A 19403-nucleotide genomic window follows, 5' to 3' on the forward strand; every position below is an offset into this window, starting at 1 on the left:
GGCAGCACATTCTCTTTTTAACATTTTTTGTCTTTAACTTCAAAATCTGATTCGATTAGAAATCTGTCAATCACAAGGCCCACTCCCCCATTTGTTTTGCGACCTATGATTGCATTATCATTAATGGCGTCTTTTTGTAGGCACTAACTCCGCCATGGATCGTTGGACAAAGCATATGAATGAGGAAAATTGTGTGTTTTTGGCTAAAAAAAAACGAAAATAAAAGGTGGTACACACAGGCTTTGGAGATCACATTCGTTTTGTTGAAATAATCTTCATCAGCTAAAGTCACTTTGTTGTGCATTTGGAAGAATTTGTAATTTAACAATTAAAAATAAATCACATAGCAATCAGTTAACAAAAGCCTATTATTACTAAATCTGTGTTAACCTCATACCTTACTTTGAGCATTTATTCCCAAATCCTATTCTTTCCCCATTAATTTTTCCCATGGGGATGGCTGAACAAATATGGTGGTGGTGGTTAATGTTATTGTAAGAAAAGTGGAGTGAGAGAAGGTGTTCCATTTACAGAGTAACTTCTACAATTAGTTTTTATTATATTAGCAGATCAGGTTGGGTTGCAGATTCAGTTGTAATCTAGAAACTAAATATCTAACTGTAAACAACATGCATATTGAGAGCTCCTCATGGAGTAGAACTCTCCTTGTTCTACTGTATTCCCCTCTAGAAGCATCCACACCTCCAGGCCACATAGAGGCATATCCAGTGAATTTGCAAATACTCTTGGTTATGATAACATGTAGACAATCACAAGTGACTGGTGAGATTCATTTAACAAGCTGAGGAGCAATAAACCCAACTGACATACCAATAACATGGTAATAGGACCAGTTTTGTTGTTCAATTAAAATGTATTTATTTTCTGTATACCAAAGAAAACCAAATGGCGATCCAACACAAAATGAGAGTACAAGTAAGGAAAAAAAGCTGAATCAATATGCTAACACACTTATAACACACTGCCACCATTATTGTTCAATATTCCTACCAATAAAAATTCTCTTTCTTGAGTAAAGAGACATTAAAACCGTTATGAGTCAACAATCAAAACAGTGATGAATAATGATAAAAATAGCAGAAGTAGTAGTTATAACAATAGTGATAATCAAGTGACAATGAATAGTGAATAGAATAAAAAGCATATCTCCATAAAACTACCTTGGACCGATCCCAGACTTGGAGCACAGCACTGCAACCCAGTCCTTGTTTTTAGACAGACAGCTCGACACCATAACAAACAAAAAAGAAAAGCAAAAAAGATTAGTAATTATGAAGGATATTTTAAAACTTGTAGTCTATGAGCCAAATCAAGTGCCTGCCCCAGGTTGTGAAGGCTGAAATGCATTCATCTGTAGCTCATGGTAAAAATCTTGGACTGGCTCAAATGTCAAGCCATGGGAGTTCCTTTACAGTTTGCATGAAGAACATCTCTGCTGCTCTGTCAACCTCAAGATTGCTTTTTGGTTTTTTTAAATGACAGAAAGCAAAAGGAAGGATAACTTTGGAATATTATTTTTTTCTTAATATATTTCTTAAAAATAAAAAAAAAAGTGTAATTTGTCATTTTGCATTTTGTCAAAACTATTAATAGTAACATTGTTAATAATATACAACTTAAAACAGAAGGAAAAATATCTTTAGTATTTCATGTGTCCTTCAAAACAGCACCTTTCATAGTTTGTGCGGTCTTGACTTTTTGCATGTCCCAATTGCTTACAGAAGTATCCCCAGTAAGACAAAGGTGACGACTAGAGTACCCAACTGACTCCCTTCTCCTGGTTTCTGGACTTGCATTGTTTCTACCCATACACAGATAAGTACTAGCTTGCAACCACATATGTTTCAAGACAGAAAAAAAAAAAATCTCAGAAATGAAACCCCGTTCTTTTCTAGTTCTTCTTGTCAAGTCGGTTTCATTTGACCTCCCCAGGAAGTTGATGTATCCTGAACAAAAATATAAAACGCAACAATTAACTGTTTTACTGAGTTACAGTTCATATGAGGGAATCAGTCAACTTAAATAAATCTATGCATTTCACATGATCTGTTGGTCAAGGATACCTTAAAAAAATAAAAATAAAATGGGTCTCAGGATCTCATCACAGTATTGCTGTGCTTCCATAACCCCACCATGGGGTACTCTGTTCACAACATTGACATTAGCAAACTGCTCGCCCACAAGACGCCATACACGTGGTCTGCGGTTGAGGCCAAATTCTCGAAAACAACGTTGGAGGTGGCTTGTGGTAGATAAACTAACATTAAATTCTCTAGCAACAGCTCTGGTGGCTATTCCTGCATTCCAATTGTACACTCAAAACTTGAGACATCTGTGGCATTGTGTTGTAACAAAACTGCAAAAAATTAAGTGGCCTTTTATTGTCTCCAACACAAGGGGCACTTGTGTAAGGATCAGCTTGTTGATATGCCACACCTGTCAGGTGGATAGATTATATTGGCAAAGGAGAAATGCTCACAAACAGGGATGTAATCACATTTGTGTGTGTTTGGACAATTTCTGGGATCTTTTTTTCTGCTCATGAAACAACACTTTACATGTTGCGTTTATATTTGTGTTCAGTGTATATTGTTTGTTAAGGAATATCACTCGTTTCAATCTTACACTTGAAATGATTTGTTGTGGATATTTTTCATTGACCAAATAAGGAAATGTTATTTTCTTGTTCAACATTCATTCAATAGATCTTAAAACACCAGTAGTGAATTAATTTTAGAAATAATTTAAGTGTCAGGACTAAGACTTTCCTTGCACAGCAGTAAGGTCTGATCCATTTTGTTTGGTGTTTAATGAGTTAATGTAGATATTTTTTTTGACAGACTGCAAGTACCAAAAACAATGTTTCCAATGTAATTAATGTAACTTACAATAACACATCCAACATGCAACACGCACATCTTTCATTAAGTAGAAAGACACTGCATAAGAATGCTTAAGAATAAAAACGTTTCATACAATGTAAAACGCATCAAAGTGCCGTATTATGAGAGTCTGCCCTCTTCAGCCTCTCTTTTCCCTGTCTATAGAGGATTGTCATGAGAACAGTGAGTGGGTGTGTCTGAAATGGAGCCCTATATAGTGAACTACTTTTGACCAGGGCCCATGGAGGATTCCATTTCAGCCACAGCCAGTGTGTTTACAGGAGGGGATAATCTGTTCAGTTTAACAGGCCAATTCTAGTCACAAACAGTTAAAAGTACCTTCCGATTCCATGTGAAGTAGCATACACCATCTGAACACACGCCACCTGTATCCATACAGAAAGCTTGTAGTGACACACAATCAAGATGGCAAGTTCAACGCCACTAAAAACAGAGCTACTTCTCATTTCTGGTCCAACTCGATACAGTTACAGGTAATCCCAGCAGTCTTTTTTTAGTCAGTCAGATAATGGCCTAATTGTTTTTTGCATAAGCACAGTCTTTAGGGATAATACACAAGTATTATAATAGTGATTTAAAAACTGGGCCAGGATGGTTAAGAACAATATTATAACTGCAGCCCAGGACAATATAAGGGACTGGTAAATGTTCACTCATTTGATAACTTTTGGTGAAGCAGTGTGACAACAGTGTATCCAGTTTGGACACAAGAACTCGGGAGAAAGACATCCAATGTGAGGGAGCAAAGGGTGGTAGGTGACTGGGCCTTTCCATCACACATTAAAGAATATTAGCTTGGAGGACCAGTGCCCAATGTGTTTATAAACATTTAAGGAGCCCAATGGGTCCAGTCTTCACCAGCACTGATGGGTGCCTTAGCTGGTGCTGCTGGGTAAGGGTGGGGAAGCTGAAGGGTCCTCCACACAAGACCCGGAGGCGGAAACAGAAATAGACCCGCTATCAGATTTATTGTTGATGATGGTCGCTGGCTGGCCAAAGTTAGTGGTTCTCAGAGTGGCTAAATGTCGAAGGGAGAAGACATGGGATCTTGCTGCTGCTCTGGACTCAAAGCCTGTGTTGCAGGCCTGGCACTTGCCTCTCAGCGTCTCTCGGCCTGCAGGCTGGCCCCCGGCTGGGGGAGAAGAGGGCTCCAGGACGGTTAGCTGAACCGGTTTGGGAAGGATGGGACGGTGGGCTCGCAGAGCGTTGTACTGCAGGTAGCTGCCCGAGCTCATGTCAATCGTCTTGGAGGGATCTGACGACACAGGAGACTACAAAAGGCAGAGAGAAAGAAAAAAAAAGTGTCACTCCAACACTGGCTTCTGACCTCCATGTTCAACAAAAGGCCACTGGTGTATTACCTCAACATACAGTTCTAGACAAGAAGCTACGTTTTAGAGCTGGTTTCCCCAGACACAGATTCAGCCTAGTCCTGGACTAAAACGCATGCACAATGGACATCTCCATTGAAATAGATTTTTTTGTTCACAACTGGGCTTAATCTCTTTCCTAAATAGTTGCCTGTAAATTTTTTTATTTTTATATATCTCCACAGACCAATTCATTGCATACTGTACAGTAAAATGTCTGACCAGTTTCTCCTGCTGCAGCCTCCATCGTTTCTCCTTGGCGCGGGTATTCTGGAACCAGATCTGGACCACCTTGAGCGGCAGCCCCAGCTCCGTCCCTACCGCCTCACACTCCATGGCGTTAGGGTGGGCGCACGTCTCATAGCATGACTGCAGGATGGACAGCTGCAGACAGGACAGGTGTGTGCGTGGCCTGCGGGTGGTGGAGTGGTGCAGGAAGCTGCTCTCTGATGGAGAGGTCTTAGCGATGGTGACAATGCTGACTGTGGTTTGATTACTTGCGCTTGCTGTTGTGGTGGTGGTGGGGGTGGTAGTTGCCGTGGCAGCAGAGGCGGGAGCGGAGGACGTGGCAGAAATGGTGATGGCAGTGGGGGCAGCAGCTGCACAGACAGCTGTGAAGGTACGGGGTGCTGACAGACCCAACTGTTCCCTAGACAGTGTGTTGATCTTAAAGGGGCCCTTGGCCGACCAGTAATTGAGCCCATTTTGCTTTTGTGACGTCGCAGCAGGAGACTTGCTAATTGGCGTCGAGGGCAGTTTTGGCACCATGCGGTTGGTGGATCCAGGCCTGGCGAGTGGCTTCGCTTGGTTACGATCATCCACTTCCTCATCATCTTCCCCAACTTCCTCTTCAGGCGCATGTTTGGGAAGGGGGCGAGGCGGGGGAGGTCGGGTTTCCTTGTGGGCGACAGGGAGAGCTGGAGCGATGCTTTTGGGGGCGATTTTGACCATTGTGACATTGTTCGTCAACTCCATTTTGGTCTTTGGCACTGCAGACACACTGTGGCTCACGGAGGAAACTGAAGAGGTCACCTCCTTGGGCCTGTTTGGAACTGTTTTTTTTACATTTTCCTCCTTCTTCACCTCCATCTTTGGGATGGCCCGTACTGGATTGGCTACAGTTGAGACGCTGCTGTTGGAGTTTGATTTAGGGGTGCTGGAGAAGATGGGTTGTGACAGTGGCCAGGTGAACTTGATGAGTGGTTTGCCCACTGCTGCCAGAGTGCCATCACTGATGAAGCGAACCTCACCCTTGCGCTCCCTAGCCCGCATGTTCTGGAACCAAATCTGTACAACTTTCTTTGGGAGATGGACCCACTCTGATATCTGCTCAAACTCGTGTTTCCCAGGATTTGGATCTTTGAAATAGCAGCCATAAAGCACATTTAGCTGCTCAGCCTGGATGATGGTCCTGGAACGTCTCATGTCGCGGTACCGCCGTGCTTTGGGCCTGCCTTTCTGTTCCCTCTCCTCTTTCTCTCTCATGTAGACAGTGCTGGCCTTGGCCATGTTATTCCCACTGACAAAGCCACTGCTGTTGGAAGTCGCTTGCTCAGGTTTGACCTTGACCACAATGAGTCTCCCTTCCCCAGGTGCCCCAAAAGCTGTGGGCCTTAGACCGAGTCCATCAAGCAGACGGCCCTTTTGTGCTGAAGTCTTGTCACCCGTGAGAGATGTTGAGCTGTTGCTTTTCCCAATGCTGAGATCTAAAGCAGCCTCACAGTCTCCTCCATTAGACATGTAGTGGGAGGTGTGGGTATGGGAGGAGAGGGATGATGTAATGAGAGGGTCAGAGAACCGGGTGATGTTAGGGGGGTTTGGAAAGGCAGGTACTTTGCCTCCATCTCCTTCTGCAACTCCGAGCCCAACCACTGATGAAGGGAGAGAGAGAACATAAGGGCTATGGAACTGATTAGAGAATGGAGTGAGGGACAGAGACAGAGGGAGTGAGTGTAGAATGCCACTTGGAAGCCGTTGCTGGTCAATGGTGACGGGAAGGTGGGAAGGAGGATCAGCTTGCGCCTCTAGTTGTAAATCCACGTCGGGGTCTAGTCTCTCCTTCTTAACCTCTACCTCCTCCCGCTCCAACTCCCTCTTTCTCTTTCTTCTCTTTGCTCTCTGAGCTGCGGCCTCCTCGGCATCATCGTCATCCTCAGCGTCTGAGAGGAACACCGTGGTGGAGCGCAACACCTTTCCTCCTGAACCCTTGTCTCCTGACAGTTCTACCAGAGCCTCCTCTTTAGCAGGGCTGTCTGGCCCCTCCCTCATGGAGCCACTCAGGCTGTCCTCATCACTCACAATGACAGAAGTGTAGAATTCTTCATTGTCTGAGGTCAGACACGAGTCCCCTTGGCTCTCCCTCCCCATCTCTTTACGCCCTCCACTATTTGACAAATCCATCGCGTGACTGCCAGAGGCCTCGTCGCTGACCCCACCCTCGGTCTCATCTATCGTAAGACAACCTTCCTCCTCGTCGTTATCAAGACCCTTGTATTTTTTACCATAGCCTGCAATGCTGCTCACGCGCTCTGTTCCCCCAGCTATCTGCCGCTCTTTGGCTCGTCGGGTGTCGGTGAGCCACTTGCGTACCTCCACCTCGGTGAGCCCCACCTCCCTGCCCAACGACTCGCAGTCGTCACGGGGAGGACTGGCCGCATCAGCCTCGCTACGCGACTCCAGAAACGCACGCATAACCTGTATCTGGAACTCTGACAGTATCGGGGGGCCTGAGAAGTGGCGAGCCCTGAAATGAGCATGGCGACGAGTTGAATCGGGGGACTTTAAGGTGCGTTTAGAGGGGCTAGATTCCGGGGAGCAGACAGAGGCATAAGGGCTTGTGCCAACTTCAGATTTTTGAGGGGTAGAATCAGCGCTAAGCAAAAGGTTTAAAGTGGTAGGACTTAGGCTTGAGTTGCTGGTAACAGACGGTGAGCGGTCACTAAACTTGTCATTGTCCCCCACTTTCTCATCTGGCCCCATGTGACCTGCTGAGTTCCCGCTCTCTGTTGTGCTCTCTTTCATTTCAATATCTCCATCTATCATACATGACTCAGCCCTGTTATTTTTGCCTACTAAGACGCTGAGATGCTCTTGTGCATATCCCTTACCATCCTCCTCACAAATCTCTCTTTCTCCATCACCACATTCCATGGACCAACTGTCCTCCTTCTCAGCCTTAAGTGATCCTTTCTCCTCAGCTGTCACCTCGTTTGTGTCTTGCTTCACTTTGCTCTTGTTTGTTTGGCTGTCTTCTGAACAGGCTTGTGAGATTGCTTGGAGACTGACAGCTGGCCACTGGTTCTGTAAGCTACTGAGTCTTTGGGCCAGGATAGCTTGCTGGGCAGCATTGAGACCTAGTAGGGGTATTGACTGGGTCAGAAGCTCTGGGTTTAGTCTCTGGCTTTGTGTTTGGAGCCCATTCAGGATAAAGGGGATGAGCATCTGAGTCTGGGTTATGAGCTGAGGTGAGGCCGTGGCAGGGGATGCACCAGCCGCAAACAGAGAGGGGAGGAGGGAGGGGAGGAGGGAGTGTGAGATAGAGCTTGGGCTGGACGTGAGGAGGGTGAGAAAAGCAGAGACTGCCTGAGCAGAGGTCACAGGGGAGGAAAGCAGTGAGGGAGACGGCTGGGTTTGAATTGCATCTCCATCTTTGTTAGTCATTGCTGCAGCAGCCAGGCTTGCCGGGGTGACACAATTGCTGCTGGGGGTGCTAACCAACTGTGCAGCACTGCCCCCAGACGTAACAACTAAGTTAGTAGCCATATTGGTCCTTCCTGAATTTCCACCTGCACTGTTGGCAGAGATTCCTGCATTTCTGCTACGAGTTTGGTGCAAAACAGATTTCAAATGACTCTCCAGGGTGATGGCATGGTTGTAAGAGACTCGACACACAGTGCACTGGTAGGGCTTGTTTGATAGATATGGCCGAGACAGAAAAGGGACTGAGGGAGCGGCTGGGGTCCCATTTTCACCACCCTGTTTTAGGGATCCGGTTCTCATCCGTTGCACATGGGATGCAGAGTTGTAGTGAACACTTAATGCGGTCCTGGTAGGAAAAGCCTCTAAGCACGCATTACACTTGAATGGAGGACTGTCATCGCCATCAGCCATTACACAATTTGTACCCTTTGACTCTTCATTGTTGTCAGGTGTTTCTGTGGACTGATCCCTCTCCTGATACATCTCAAAGACAACTCCACCTCCCTCCAGGTCTCTAGCTCCCTCCTTATCCATCTCTTTATCTTTGTCTCCAGACCCAATGAGAGTGTGCCTACTGTCGGAATTATGTTGGGGTCCGTCAGCGTTCTCATTATTATGACACGGGTCTGAGAGGGAGGCGGCTTCTAAAAGCTCCAGCTGTAATGACGGAGCATCTGATGTAAAGGAGAAAGGCAAGACATTTCAACAGCTTTTTTTGGTAGATGGAACCCTGACAGCACCCGATTAATGTATTACCTGACAAACACAAATACAGTCATAGCAAAAAAATGTATGCTTGTAGGTGTAACAATACCCTCTTAGTAACAGGCATTTATTAGCACACGCTAGATGTTTAGGTTACTCTGTCAATGTGCTTGTATCCACTATTCAAATAAATTCATAAATACAATATTGATAAACTAATCCACAGTGCAAAATGGTGGGTACTGCGGTCATTCAAAGGAGAAAGTCACCTGCGTCATGCCGAACATCGGTGTCCCCGTCCACTCCACTCGCCCCCTGTTTGGGAGCAGCCTGGTGAAGAAAACGTGATTAATTCATTCTGAAAAAGGAAACACTACCTTCAGACTAAATTCTGCGGACACGGGAACCAACTGCTTAGCTTTGCAGTCCAACAAGAGAGCATCTTACTACAAATTGGTGACTCATTCTGCAATATTTCACATAACCAGTGATCCACTACTAATAATGCCCTAAGGGGGTAAATAAAGTTATATTGAACGGTCTACAGTCCCACAATTATGTATACACACAATGTACAATAATGTATCATGTATACACACACAATGTACAATAATGTATCATGTATACACACACAATGTACAATAATGTATCATGTATACACACACAATGTCGAATGTACATACACAATGTACAATGTACATACACACAATGTACAATAATGTATCATGTTGTACAATGTACAGTAATGTATCATGTATACTGTTTAACATCCAAGTATCATTCATGAAACACATCACCATAATAACAGACACCCAAGTCAAGTTTTGTAGACCCATGTGATGTAGCGTAGCACTACTCACAATGTCCAGCAGCTTGTCTACACAGTTAGGGAGCACACTATGACTGTCAGACAGGTGCAGAGAAAGGGAGCCCCTGTCTGGTAAGCCTTGTTGACACAGGGGGCACAACCACACCTCGTTGCTTTCACTGCTCACCGTCTCTCCAGACTTCTCCTGCAAGATCAAAATGTGTTTCAGTGGATAGAAAAATATTGCTTTGAAATTAGAACCATATCCAGGGTTGTTTACTTGTATTTTTTTAATTAATTTTTTAAAATGTCATAGGCTACACAGTGCAAATGTTATTTCAGTAAGTATGTTGGAAATATAAATCTACATAAACCTAAATAGAGAGAGTAATCCAAGTTATGCCTCAATATAGATAACTATCAGAAGAAACACATACAGCCTATTGCTAGTCTAATTGTTTAGGCTATACAGACAAAATAGTATGACGAACTTGGTCCAAATAAATCAATAAAAACAGACAAATAAAAATACAGAATATTTTCTGACTTGAATGCAATGTCACTTCACTTCACACGAAGAAACAGTTATTCCACTTCAATTAAATCGTTGTGAATGGCGTGATTATTGACCTTGACCAGCATACATTTACCAAATTTCAGAGACAAGTACGATATCTAGGATCATGCAAAACATAACATGTCGCTTCATTGTAACTAATGAGCGAACCATGGGCCATTTGAACGTGATCACACACACCTATATAATAGCCTTGTAAATGGCCAGCATACCCCAACCACGAGACAATGCAGTGTTGTCCTTTTCCAAAGCTACTCGGCAGACATTGAATTGTGTAATTAGACCAAACGACCCTATTATTAGGCTACAACTTTCAATACCGGTACTTCTAAACGAATCGATGAGCGATAAAAAGATACATGTCGAATACCAACACTCCGCTGTATTGCCCACTTCCGTCCTCACCAATTAGCTAGCTAGCCGTGCCCAGAAAATATCGTTTTACCAACAAGGTTGCTTGATTATTATAGTTGAGAGAGAGAGTGCCGTGCGTTATAAACCATAGTTTAAGGATTTATACAACGGTATTGATACATTCCCATTGCTCTTCATTCTTTAGCTAATTAAGGTACATATTAATTAGATACGCGGAACAGTGATGAATCAATTAGCTAGCAAGCTAGTTAGTTAGCCAAGCTATCAACGTTGTGATGCTAACTAATGTTATGAAATGCAACAAACACAAGTCCTCTGCAATTATAAAGGACGGCTAAAACAGAGACTCGAAACGTACCGCATTGATTATTCATTTACGGTGCGAAATTAAAACAAAAGGATCAAACAATCGTGCCAGCCTGTTAGCCAGCAAGATAACCCGTCGCACTCAACTAGCTATTCCAGTAGACAAAAACATAAAATAAACTTATCCCAGGTGTACATGGCTACACATCCTGAAGCATAGCGTTCCACTACAAATTGATACATAGACTGAGTCGCTAGGCTTTTGGTTCCCATCCGAAACCTCGGCCTTGAGTGGTTCCCTTACCCCACAGATTATGGGCTTCCAATCGGGCATCCAGTATTACGCCACCCGCTGCCTGCTCAACAGCGCAAATTGAGGCCTACATGGACTAAGCTATTTAATTAATGAATATGGCTTCCCTTCACAGATGTGTAAAAAAAAAAAAAACGCACCCCTCCTCCTCCCTCACCATTCCACAAAACCCAGGACGCATTTTAATGATCAGTTTCATTATCCAAGAGTTTTAGTATTCACGAACATCTTTAACAAATCATTGTAGATAGCTTCGTGCAATAATTGACCAAATAAATCAAACGCTAAGCTACTTGAAACAGACTACATGCACACTGCGCACGGCAAAGGGGGGTGGTGGGGTGAAGAGAAGGGGAGGCAGAAAAGTTTTGGACATTTATGTTCGAATTCGGTGCATAGAACTATTTGATATACAACAATTCATCGTTCGATTGTTGTTCAAATGATAGTTTCAATATTTCAAGCACAATCGCAATTAAGACATCGACAATATCGTTTAATTAACTTCTGAGCAATTAGTTAATGCATTTACCTGCATGGTCGCCGCTCCAGCACACGCTTCCTCTCGCTCTTTAAAACTGAAAAGTTTTCCTGCTCGCCCTCCCTCGCCTGTTCTCTCTCTCCCTTCGTCTCTCTCCCTCCCTCTTCTCTCTAGTAAACACACGACAGCTCCCCCCCAAGGCTGATCGCTGACAATCAGCAGGGACGCAGACGTGTCGTCAATATAAAACCTTTATGTAACAATATGAGTTGATTCAAATAATATTTGTCTCGTCGAACCAGTTTTGCTGTTTAATGTAATGAGGCATGCTGAGAGTGGGATTTTCCAGAGCCATGGCGACTGATCTGAATAAGCATTTGTAAAATTCAATCAACCGGATTGAATCAGATTTCATCCCCAACATCCTGATCCTGTATGGGGTCATCAGATTAGGATTAAAATAACTAAACAGAGTGAATAGTTTACAGATTGAAACTTTAAACAACTATATCGGAAATGTATCTCGATAAAACGTTACATTTATTTCGAAATATAGTGAGCCAATATATGTATTCGATTAAAGCTATTTGGTTTCTGTTTTGTTTCGGAGTCCAGCAATTGCAGGCTATTCAATGAGATTGGCACTTTTCACTTGGGCCTAAAAGAATCGACCCCTATGTAATTAGGTCACTTCTTCTAGTGCTTCTATTATATCATGGCGGTGCACAAACAAACGTTTAAGTCACTTCTTATTTCACCAAACACTTTTATATTAATGTACATTTGATTGCAAAGTAGTGCGTCACAATAATTGCATTAGTCACGGGGGATTAGGGTTATAACAAAGATAGAAAGAGTATATTGGATATGTTTAAAAACTGTTACAGTTGTTTTCCAATCTCTGTAATGTACATTTTCTGCGTTATTATGACGGGCTACGATGCCCGGGAATGCAGTAATTACCTAGGTGTCCACACTGCGCCTTTCTAAAATACTTGCAGCTGTCAGGGATTTAGAAAAACTCAAACTCCAACCTGTTTTGCGTGATTGTTGATCGGTAATAACTTGTTACCATATCCTTACCACTATATACCGTGCTTTTATGTCCGATAATTGTGTATTTATGTTATAAATATTTTATAATTTTCTTTATTTTTCCCCTCTCCCCCTCCACATTTAGTTCTGTTTGGCGATTAGAGGGTTCAAGGAAAAATGGTTGTCTACCTACAAAGATACCGCCCAGAGCACTATGTAAAATGACTAAATGCACATACAGCTGCACTGTTACATTGTAACAAATAGTAGCTGACTAATGTCAGAGACAATTCTGCACATTATAATACTTTGTTTTAGTTTGTCATGTCCTTAACTTTGTCTAATTCAAATGGTTAACACTAAAATGGTCTAATTTTGTTATTACAAACATGCAATGAAAAGTTATTATGATTGGTTTCCAGGTATGTCCTGCTGTGCTGTCTAGGTGGCGTCTTCTTTTTCCCAAGGCAGTTAAGCCAAAACCACGCCCCGTTATTCAGAGAGGCGTTCTACAACGCTTTGAGCGCACTCCAAGTCCGGAAGTGAATATCACGTAGCGCGAATTTTCAGTCACTGATTAATACAATTTTCCCTTCTATTTCAAGATTGAAAAATATAATAACATAATGTCGTGGACCGAGCTAGCCATTAACATCCCTTAACGCTCAAAGACAGATTCAATGGCTGTAGCATAGCGTATTCGACTGAATGATTAGCTAATAAATATGAGACATTATGAATAATAAGCATTTGCTTTTACCTGATAGTAGCCTACTAATGATAATATAACTTCAAATACCGAGATGGGTTAACTTAGCTGACCTTCAATTTAGGGAATTCAGCAGAGTTATGAGACATTTGTACAACTCATTGAAAATCTGAAAATAAATACATGGGCAAATGTTACCAAACATGATAATAATAGGCCTGCATTACGGTAGGCAGCGAATTGTTAAATTACACTTAACATTCTTACCTTGGAAGGTCACTGTCTCTGCGCTGATCGCCTGTGAGTGAGACAACGCTAGCTAGCCAATGGGAGCGTAATAGAACGCCGGGGGCGTGGTTTTAGCTTACCTGCGTCTGGGTGTCATTGACCTAGTACATGGTAATTCAACCACTTTTAAAGAATAATGAACTACAAACCTATCCCTATGCAGAGTCAGTCAAATCAGAGCAATCACTTCCAGTGTCACTGAATGATACTTTCATCTGCCATTCGGCAAGTTTTGGATCCACTCTGACTGGGGATGTTGGATGATTGGGAATGTGAATGTGTCTTCCAACCTCTATCACCACACTAGTTGTGTTTGGTCTTGTTAACCAACCTTTAAAAAAACAAATAACATTGAGTTAGTATAATTACCTTACAAATGAAATACAAGATACAAAAAAAGATCATCATCATTTTTAAATACAATTTTTTAAGAGATTTTAAGACAGGTTTATAGCAACCTTTTGAAATTTAGAAGTCCAAATGTTACCCTATAAAATGGGTTCCCAAACTTTTTCACTCAGGCCCCACTTCCAGCATTGTCATGTCTTGTGTGTTCATGTGATATTTGAGTGACTCAAACAATACAACAAAATCAATGGGCAAAAAAAAAGAGCTAAAAAATGTTAGTTGACATGGCCTAGTTGGTTTGGACATCGATGGCAAGTTATACATAACTCAGTCTCCAATGACTAACATGACAAGAGGAAAACTGCTGATGTACTATCCAATTTCGAAATTGCACCTTGTGCATTCCACTTTTACCACTTTCAGGAGTAAATTGAAATCCAGACTGATTTGAGCTGGAGTGCTAAACTCAGTTGCTACACTTTATCAGACATGATGGCGCCGACGGAGATGGCAGCATCGCGACTAGCTCTTAAGCAACACTGCAATATTTTGTTTGTTTATGTACTCCTTTTTACGTTATTAGCTCAGGAATTGTTTTGTGTCATTACAAGCCCGGGAAGAACTATTGTTCATCAGCCAAGACCTCAGAAGAAATGTAGACCTCCACAAGTCGGGTTCATCCTTGGGAGCAATTTCTAAATGCCTGAAGTTACCACGTTCATCTGTTCAAACAATAGTACGCAAGTATAAACACCATGGGACCACGCAGCCATCATACCGCTCAGGAAGGAGACGTGTTCTGTCTCCTAGAGACGAATATACTATGGTGCGAAATGTGAAAATCAATACCAGAACAACAGCAAAGGACTTTGTGAAGATGCTGGAGGAAACAGCTACAAAAGTATCTATATCCCCAGTAAAACAAGTCCTATATCGACATAACCTGAAAGGCCGCTCAGCAAGGAAGAAGCCACTGCTCCTAAACCACAATAAAAAAAGCCAGACTACAGTTTGCAACTGCACATGGGGATCGTAGTTTTTGGAGAAATGTCCTCTGGTATGATGAAACAAAATAGAACTGTTTGGCCATAATGACCATCTTCATGTTTGGAGGAAAAAGGGGGAGGCTTGCAAGCCGAAGAACATCATCCCAACCATGAAGCACGAGGGTAGGAGCATAATGTTGTGGGGGTACTTTGCTACAGGAGGGACTGGTGCATTTCACAAAATAGATGGCATCATGAGGAAGGAAAATTATGTGGATATATAGAAAGCAACATCTCAAGACATCAGTCAGGAAGTTAAAGCTTGATCACAAATGGGTCTTCCAAATGGACAATGACCCCAAGCATGCTTCCAAAGTTGTGGCAAAATGGCTTAAGGACAACAAAGTCAAGGTACTGGAGTGGCCATCACAAAGCCCTGACCTCAATCCTATAGAAAATTTGTGGGCAGAACTGAAAAAGCGTGTGCGAGCAAGGAGGCCTACAAACCTGACTCAGTTACACCAGCTCTGTCAGGAGGGATGGGCCAAAATTCACCCAACTTATTGTGGGAAGCTTGTGGAAGGCTACCGTTTGACCCAAGTTCAACAATTTCAAGGCAATACTACCAAATATTAATTGAGTGTATGTAAACTTCTGACCCACTTTGAACGTGAAGAAAGAAATTAAAGATGAAATAAATCATTCTCTCTGCTATTATTCTGACATTTCACATTCTTAAAATAAAGTGGTGATCCTAACTGACCTAAAACAGGGAGATTTTACTAGGATTAAATATCAGGAATTGTGAAAAACTGAGTTTAAATGTATTTGGCTAAGGTGCATGTAAACCTCTGACTTCAACTGTAGGTTAGGAATCACTGGCCACTTTTAGAAATGGATCACTAGCCACTTTAATAATGTTCTGTATCTAGCATTGCTCATCTCCATAATGTATAAACCGCACTCCACACTATCTTAGTCACTGTTAAATTGTGTTTACATATTACATCACCCATTTCATACGTATATACTGTATTGTATTCTAGACTACACCACTGACTGTTAAACAGCCATCTCCAGCACATCAGAGGCTGCTGCCTATAGACATCGATTAGGAATCACTGGCCACTTTAAGGACATGAAACACGAGCCACTTTAATAATGTCTCCGTATCTTGCATTACTTATCTCATATGTATATACTGTACTCTATACTATTCTATGGTATCTTAGTCCAATGCTGCTCTGACATATGTATATATATTCTTAATCCTTTCCTTACTTAGATTTACGTGCATTTTGGCTATATGTTGTGAAACTGTTAGATATCACTTGTTAGATATTTGTCGGGGCTAGAAGCACAAGCATTTCACTACACCTGCATTAAACACGTGTATGTGACCAATACATTTAGATTTGAATGTCATCTACAAAGCATGTCCCGCAGGCTCTAGTTTGGTCTTATCTTGATTATTGTCCAGTCATATGGTCAAATGCTGCAAAGAAGGAACTAGTTAAAGTGCAGCTGGACCAGAAAATGTTCTTCATTGTAATCAGAGGGCTAATATCAACAATGCCAGACTCTCTTGGCTAAGAGTTGAGGAAAGACTGACTGCATCAATTCTTGTTTTTATAAGAAACATTACTCTGTTTGAAATTCCAAATCGTTTGCATAGTCAACTTACATACAGCACTGACACACACACTTACCCCACCAGGGGTCTTTTCACAGACCACAGGTCCAGAGCAAATTCAAGGAAACATACAGTATTATACAGAGCCGTGAGTGCACGGAACTCCCTTCCATCTGATATAGCACAAGTGAACAGCAAACTTGGTGTCAAAAAAACAAAAATAAAGCAACACCTCATGACACAACGCCTCTCCCCCATGTGAACTACTAGTTGTGTATGTACTGACATGAATGTGTAACTCATAGATGCACACACACACACACACACACACACACACACACACACACACTACGTGTAAAGTATTTGGTCTTTTCCGTTATGCAGTGGCGATTTTAGCATGTAAATCTTGGTCTGGCAAACAAACAAAAAATATTGGGGGATGAATGCCAGCTAAGTCACTACACAACACTAAACAATTCAAATGATTAGGGTGAGGCACATGGGCTACTAACAGCTTACTAAAACAGCATAAACTTAGTATTACTTTCTTAGCTACAGTATACATTATCTCCCTGGCATACTACATAATTTATGCAGCAGCATACAATACATTTTTGGACTCACTTTGTTGTGTTGTTCTCACTTGAACAGGAAAGTGGCGCGGGGCTCCTTGTGGGCTCTAGAAAGAGCCCCGAAATCCCGATTTACAATTCTGAGTTAGATGACCGCTTAAAATTATTTTCTGTATTTTCCCAGCCGGAGCTAGTTTTATCTGAGTTCCTAGTTGTCTTGAACTCATTGAAGTCTGATGAGATTTCCCAGTTCCGAGTTTCTAGTTGTTTTGAAGGCGCTAGAAGTCATGCTGGATTGACGGCAGTTTTGTAAAACTTTTGTTGCCCATGGTGTTACCCCCTTCATCGTGATATTCAACTGGTAGTTACGATCTTGTCTCATCGTTGCAGCTCCCATACGGACTCGGCGAGGGTCAAGAGCCAAGCCGCACTGCTTCTTGACACGCTGCTAGCCTAACCCAGAAGCCAGCAGCACCAATGTGTTGGAGGAAACACTGTCGGACTGACGACCGAAGTCAGTTTGCAGGCACTTGGCCTGCCTCAAGGAGTCGCTAGAGCACGATGAGACAAGGACATCCCGGCCGGCCAAACCCTCCACCAACCCGGACGACGCTGGGCCAATTATACCTCATGGGTCTCCAGGTCACAGCCGGCTGTGACACAGCCTGGGATCAAACCCGGGGCTGCAGTGGCGCCGTAGCACTCATTGTTGAATTTGCAATTTCCAACTTGTTGTATAATGTTTATGTTCAATGGCCGATGAGCACCGAAATTTATCATTTATCTTCATATTTATCCTTTATATAACTAGGCAAGTCAGTTAAGAACAAATTCTTATTTACAACGACGGCCTACATCGGCCAAACCCGGACAACACTGGACCAATTGTGTGCCGCCCTATGGGACTCCCAATCATGGCCGGTTGTGATACAGCTCAACTCGAACCAGGGTGTCTGTAGTGACGCGTCTAGCACTGAGATGCAGTGGCTTAGACTGCTGCACCACTCGGGAGCCATATGACATGGATTGAAAAGGATTTGCCAGTAGATTGCCAACTTGATGCATGATGATGACTTCTTGTCTAACTTGCTAGCTAACATTTTGAAAGTGTGATGTTGACATGATCAGTCCAATCACAGCTATGGTAGATATATGATTTGACTTCATTTTATCTGTGGCCAATGACCTTGAGCCTTCTAGGATGGGCACGTCTAATGTAAGTATAAGGCAGCACCCAAGTGGCTTGAATTGATTTGCTCTTCCTGTAGATTTTGTGGCGAAGTAGTGTCCCTTTGAGAGACAGAACACTGAGCCAATCACGGCGCAACTAGAGAACATTACCAACCCCTACGCTCCGTAATTTCCACTGGCTGCCCCACCACCACAGAAAGCACTGAGCTAGGCTGAAACACTGCCAAAGTGCCAAAGTAACATGCAAAATGGGCAACAACAACAAAAAGCATGTGGTGCTCTGCCTGAATGACGTGTCACCACTGCCGTTATGTGTCTGGACACCAGTAACTTGCTGTCGCGATTGGTGTCTACTAATGGGGATCATAATGCAATTTTAAATGAAATCCTTGTAATTTGTTGCTATCCTTGCGGTTTTATGGATGTCCTGATTTCAGGGTTTTCCTGTCGAGAATGCTATCCATATATAGAGTTTTATTGACATGTGACATCCACGTTTCAACATGCACTGGCACAATTTCAGTGGGTCATGTGACAGCAGAAGTGCACAGGCCACTGAGGTTTAAGTATGGACAAAGATGTTCTCATCTATCTGTGGTATATACAAGATACGTCCGCTCACAATGGGAGTCGTTGTCGTCAAAACGGCATGGCGGGATCTCTAGCTCACGCCTATCCTTTCTTTGGATTGGTGGATACATCTAATTATTGTAATCTTTGTTTGAATATTCGATGAAGGTTGTTGACGTCAACCGCCTGGATTCAATGGCGATCGCACATTGTTACAATACTATATACATAATATGACATTTAAAATGTATTTATTATTTTGGAGCTTCTGTGACTAATGTTTACTGTTCATTTTTGTTTATTATCTAATTCACTTGCATTGGCGTATGTTTCCCATGCCAATAAAGCTCTTAAATTGAAATGGAATTGAGATGCCGCGGACAGAACAATGGGTTAGTTATAAACCTTTTTGGAGATGCAATGCTACTAGCCTGAACATGCATAGCCATCTCTAGACAACTCCGATATAAAGTGTTTTTTCTTCTTCTCAAAGTTGCCGGGATGTCACGTATC

At 42.6% G+C, this 19403-nt stretch overlaps 1 protein-coding gene across 6 annotated transcripts; it reads right to left on the minus strand.

Annotated features, from left to right (window-relative positions):
• Positions 1 to 854: 854 nt before the first annotated feature.
• LOC115104851 (zinc finger homeobox protein 4-like) lies at positions 855 to 11706 on the minus strand. 6 transcript variants are annotated; one of them, XM_029626187.2, is made up of 6 exons: positions 11610 to 11706; positions 9673 to 9711; positions 8968 to 9028; positions 4517 to 8667; positions 4021 to 4195; positions 855 to 1967 (listed from the first exon to the last, which is right to left on the minus strand). In XM_029626187.2, the coding sequence occupies exons 1-6, from the start codon at positions 11613 to 11615 to the stop codon at positions 1669 to 1671; spliced, it is 4731 nt and encodes a 1576-aa protein (XP_029482047.2). In that variant the 5' UTR covers positions 11616 to 11706; the 3' UTR covers positions 855 to 1668. The 6 variants fall into 6 exon arrangements, 5 of the variants coding, with proteins under 5 accessions (XP_029482047.2, XP_029482043.2, XP_029482042.2 ...); XM_029626183.2 differs by having other exon boundaries at positions 9559 to 9711; XM_029626182.2 differs by lacking the exon at positions 11610 to 11706 and adding an exon at positions 11069 to 11206 and having other exon boundaries at positions 9559 to 9711.
• Between the last annotated feature and the right edge of the window lie 7697 nt (positions 11707 to 19403).

Source organism: Oncorhynchus nerka, linkage group LG22, assembly GCF_034236695.1.
Source record: "Oncorhynchus nerka isolate Pitt River linkage group LG22, Oner_Uvic_2.0, whole genome shotgun sequence".
Lineage (NCBI taxonomy): Eukaryota > Metazoa > Chordata > Actinopteri > Salmoniformes > Salmonidae > Oncorhynchus > Oncorhynchus nerka.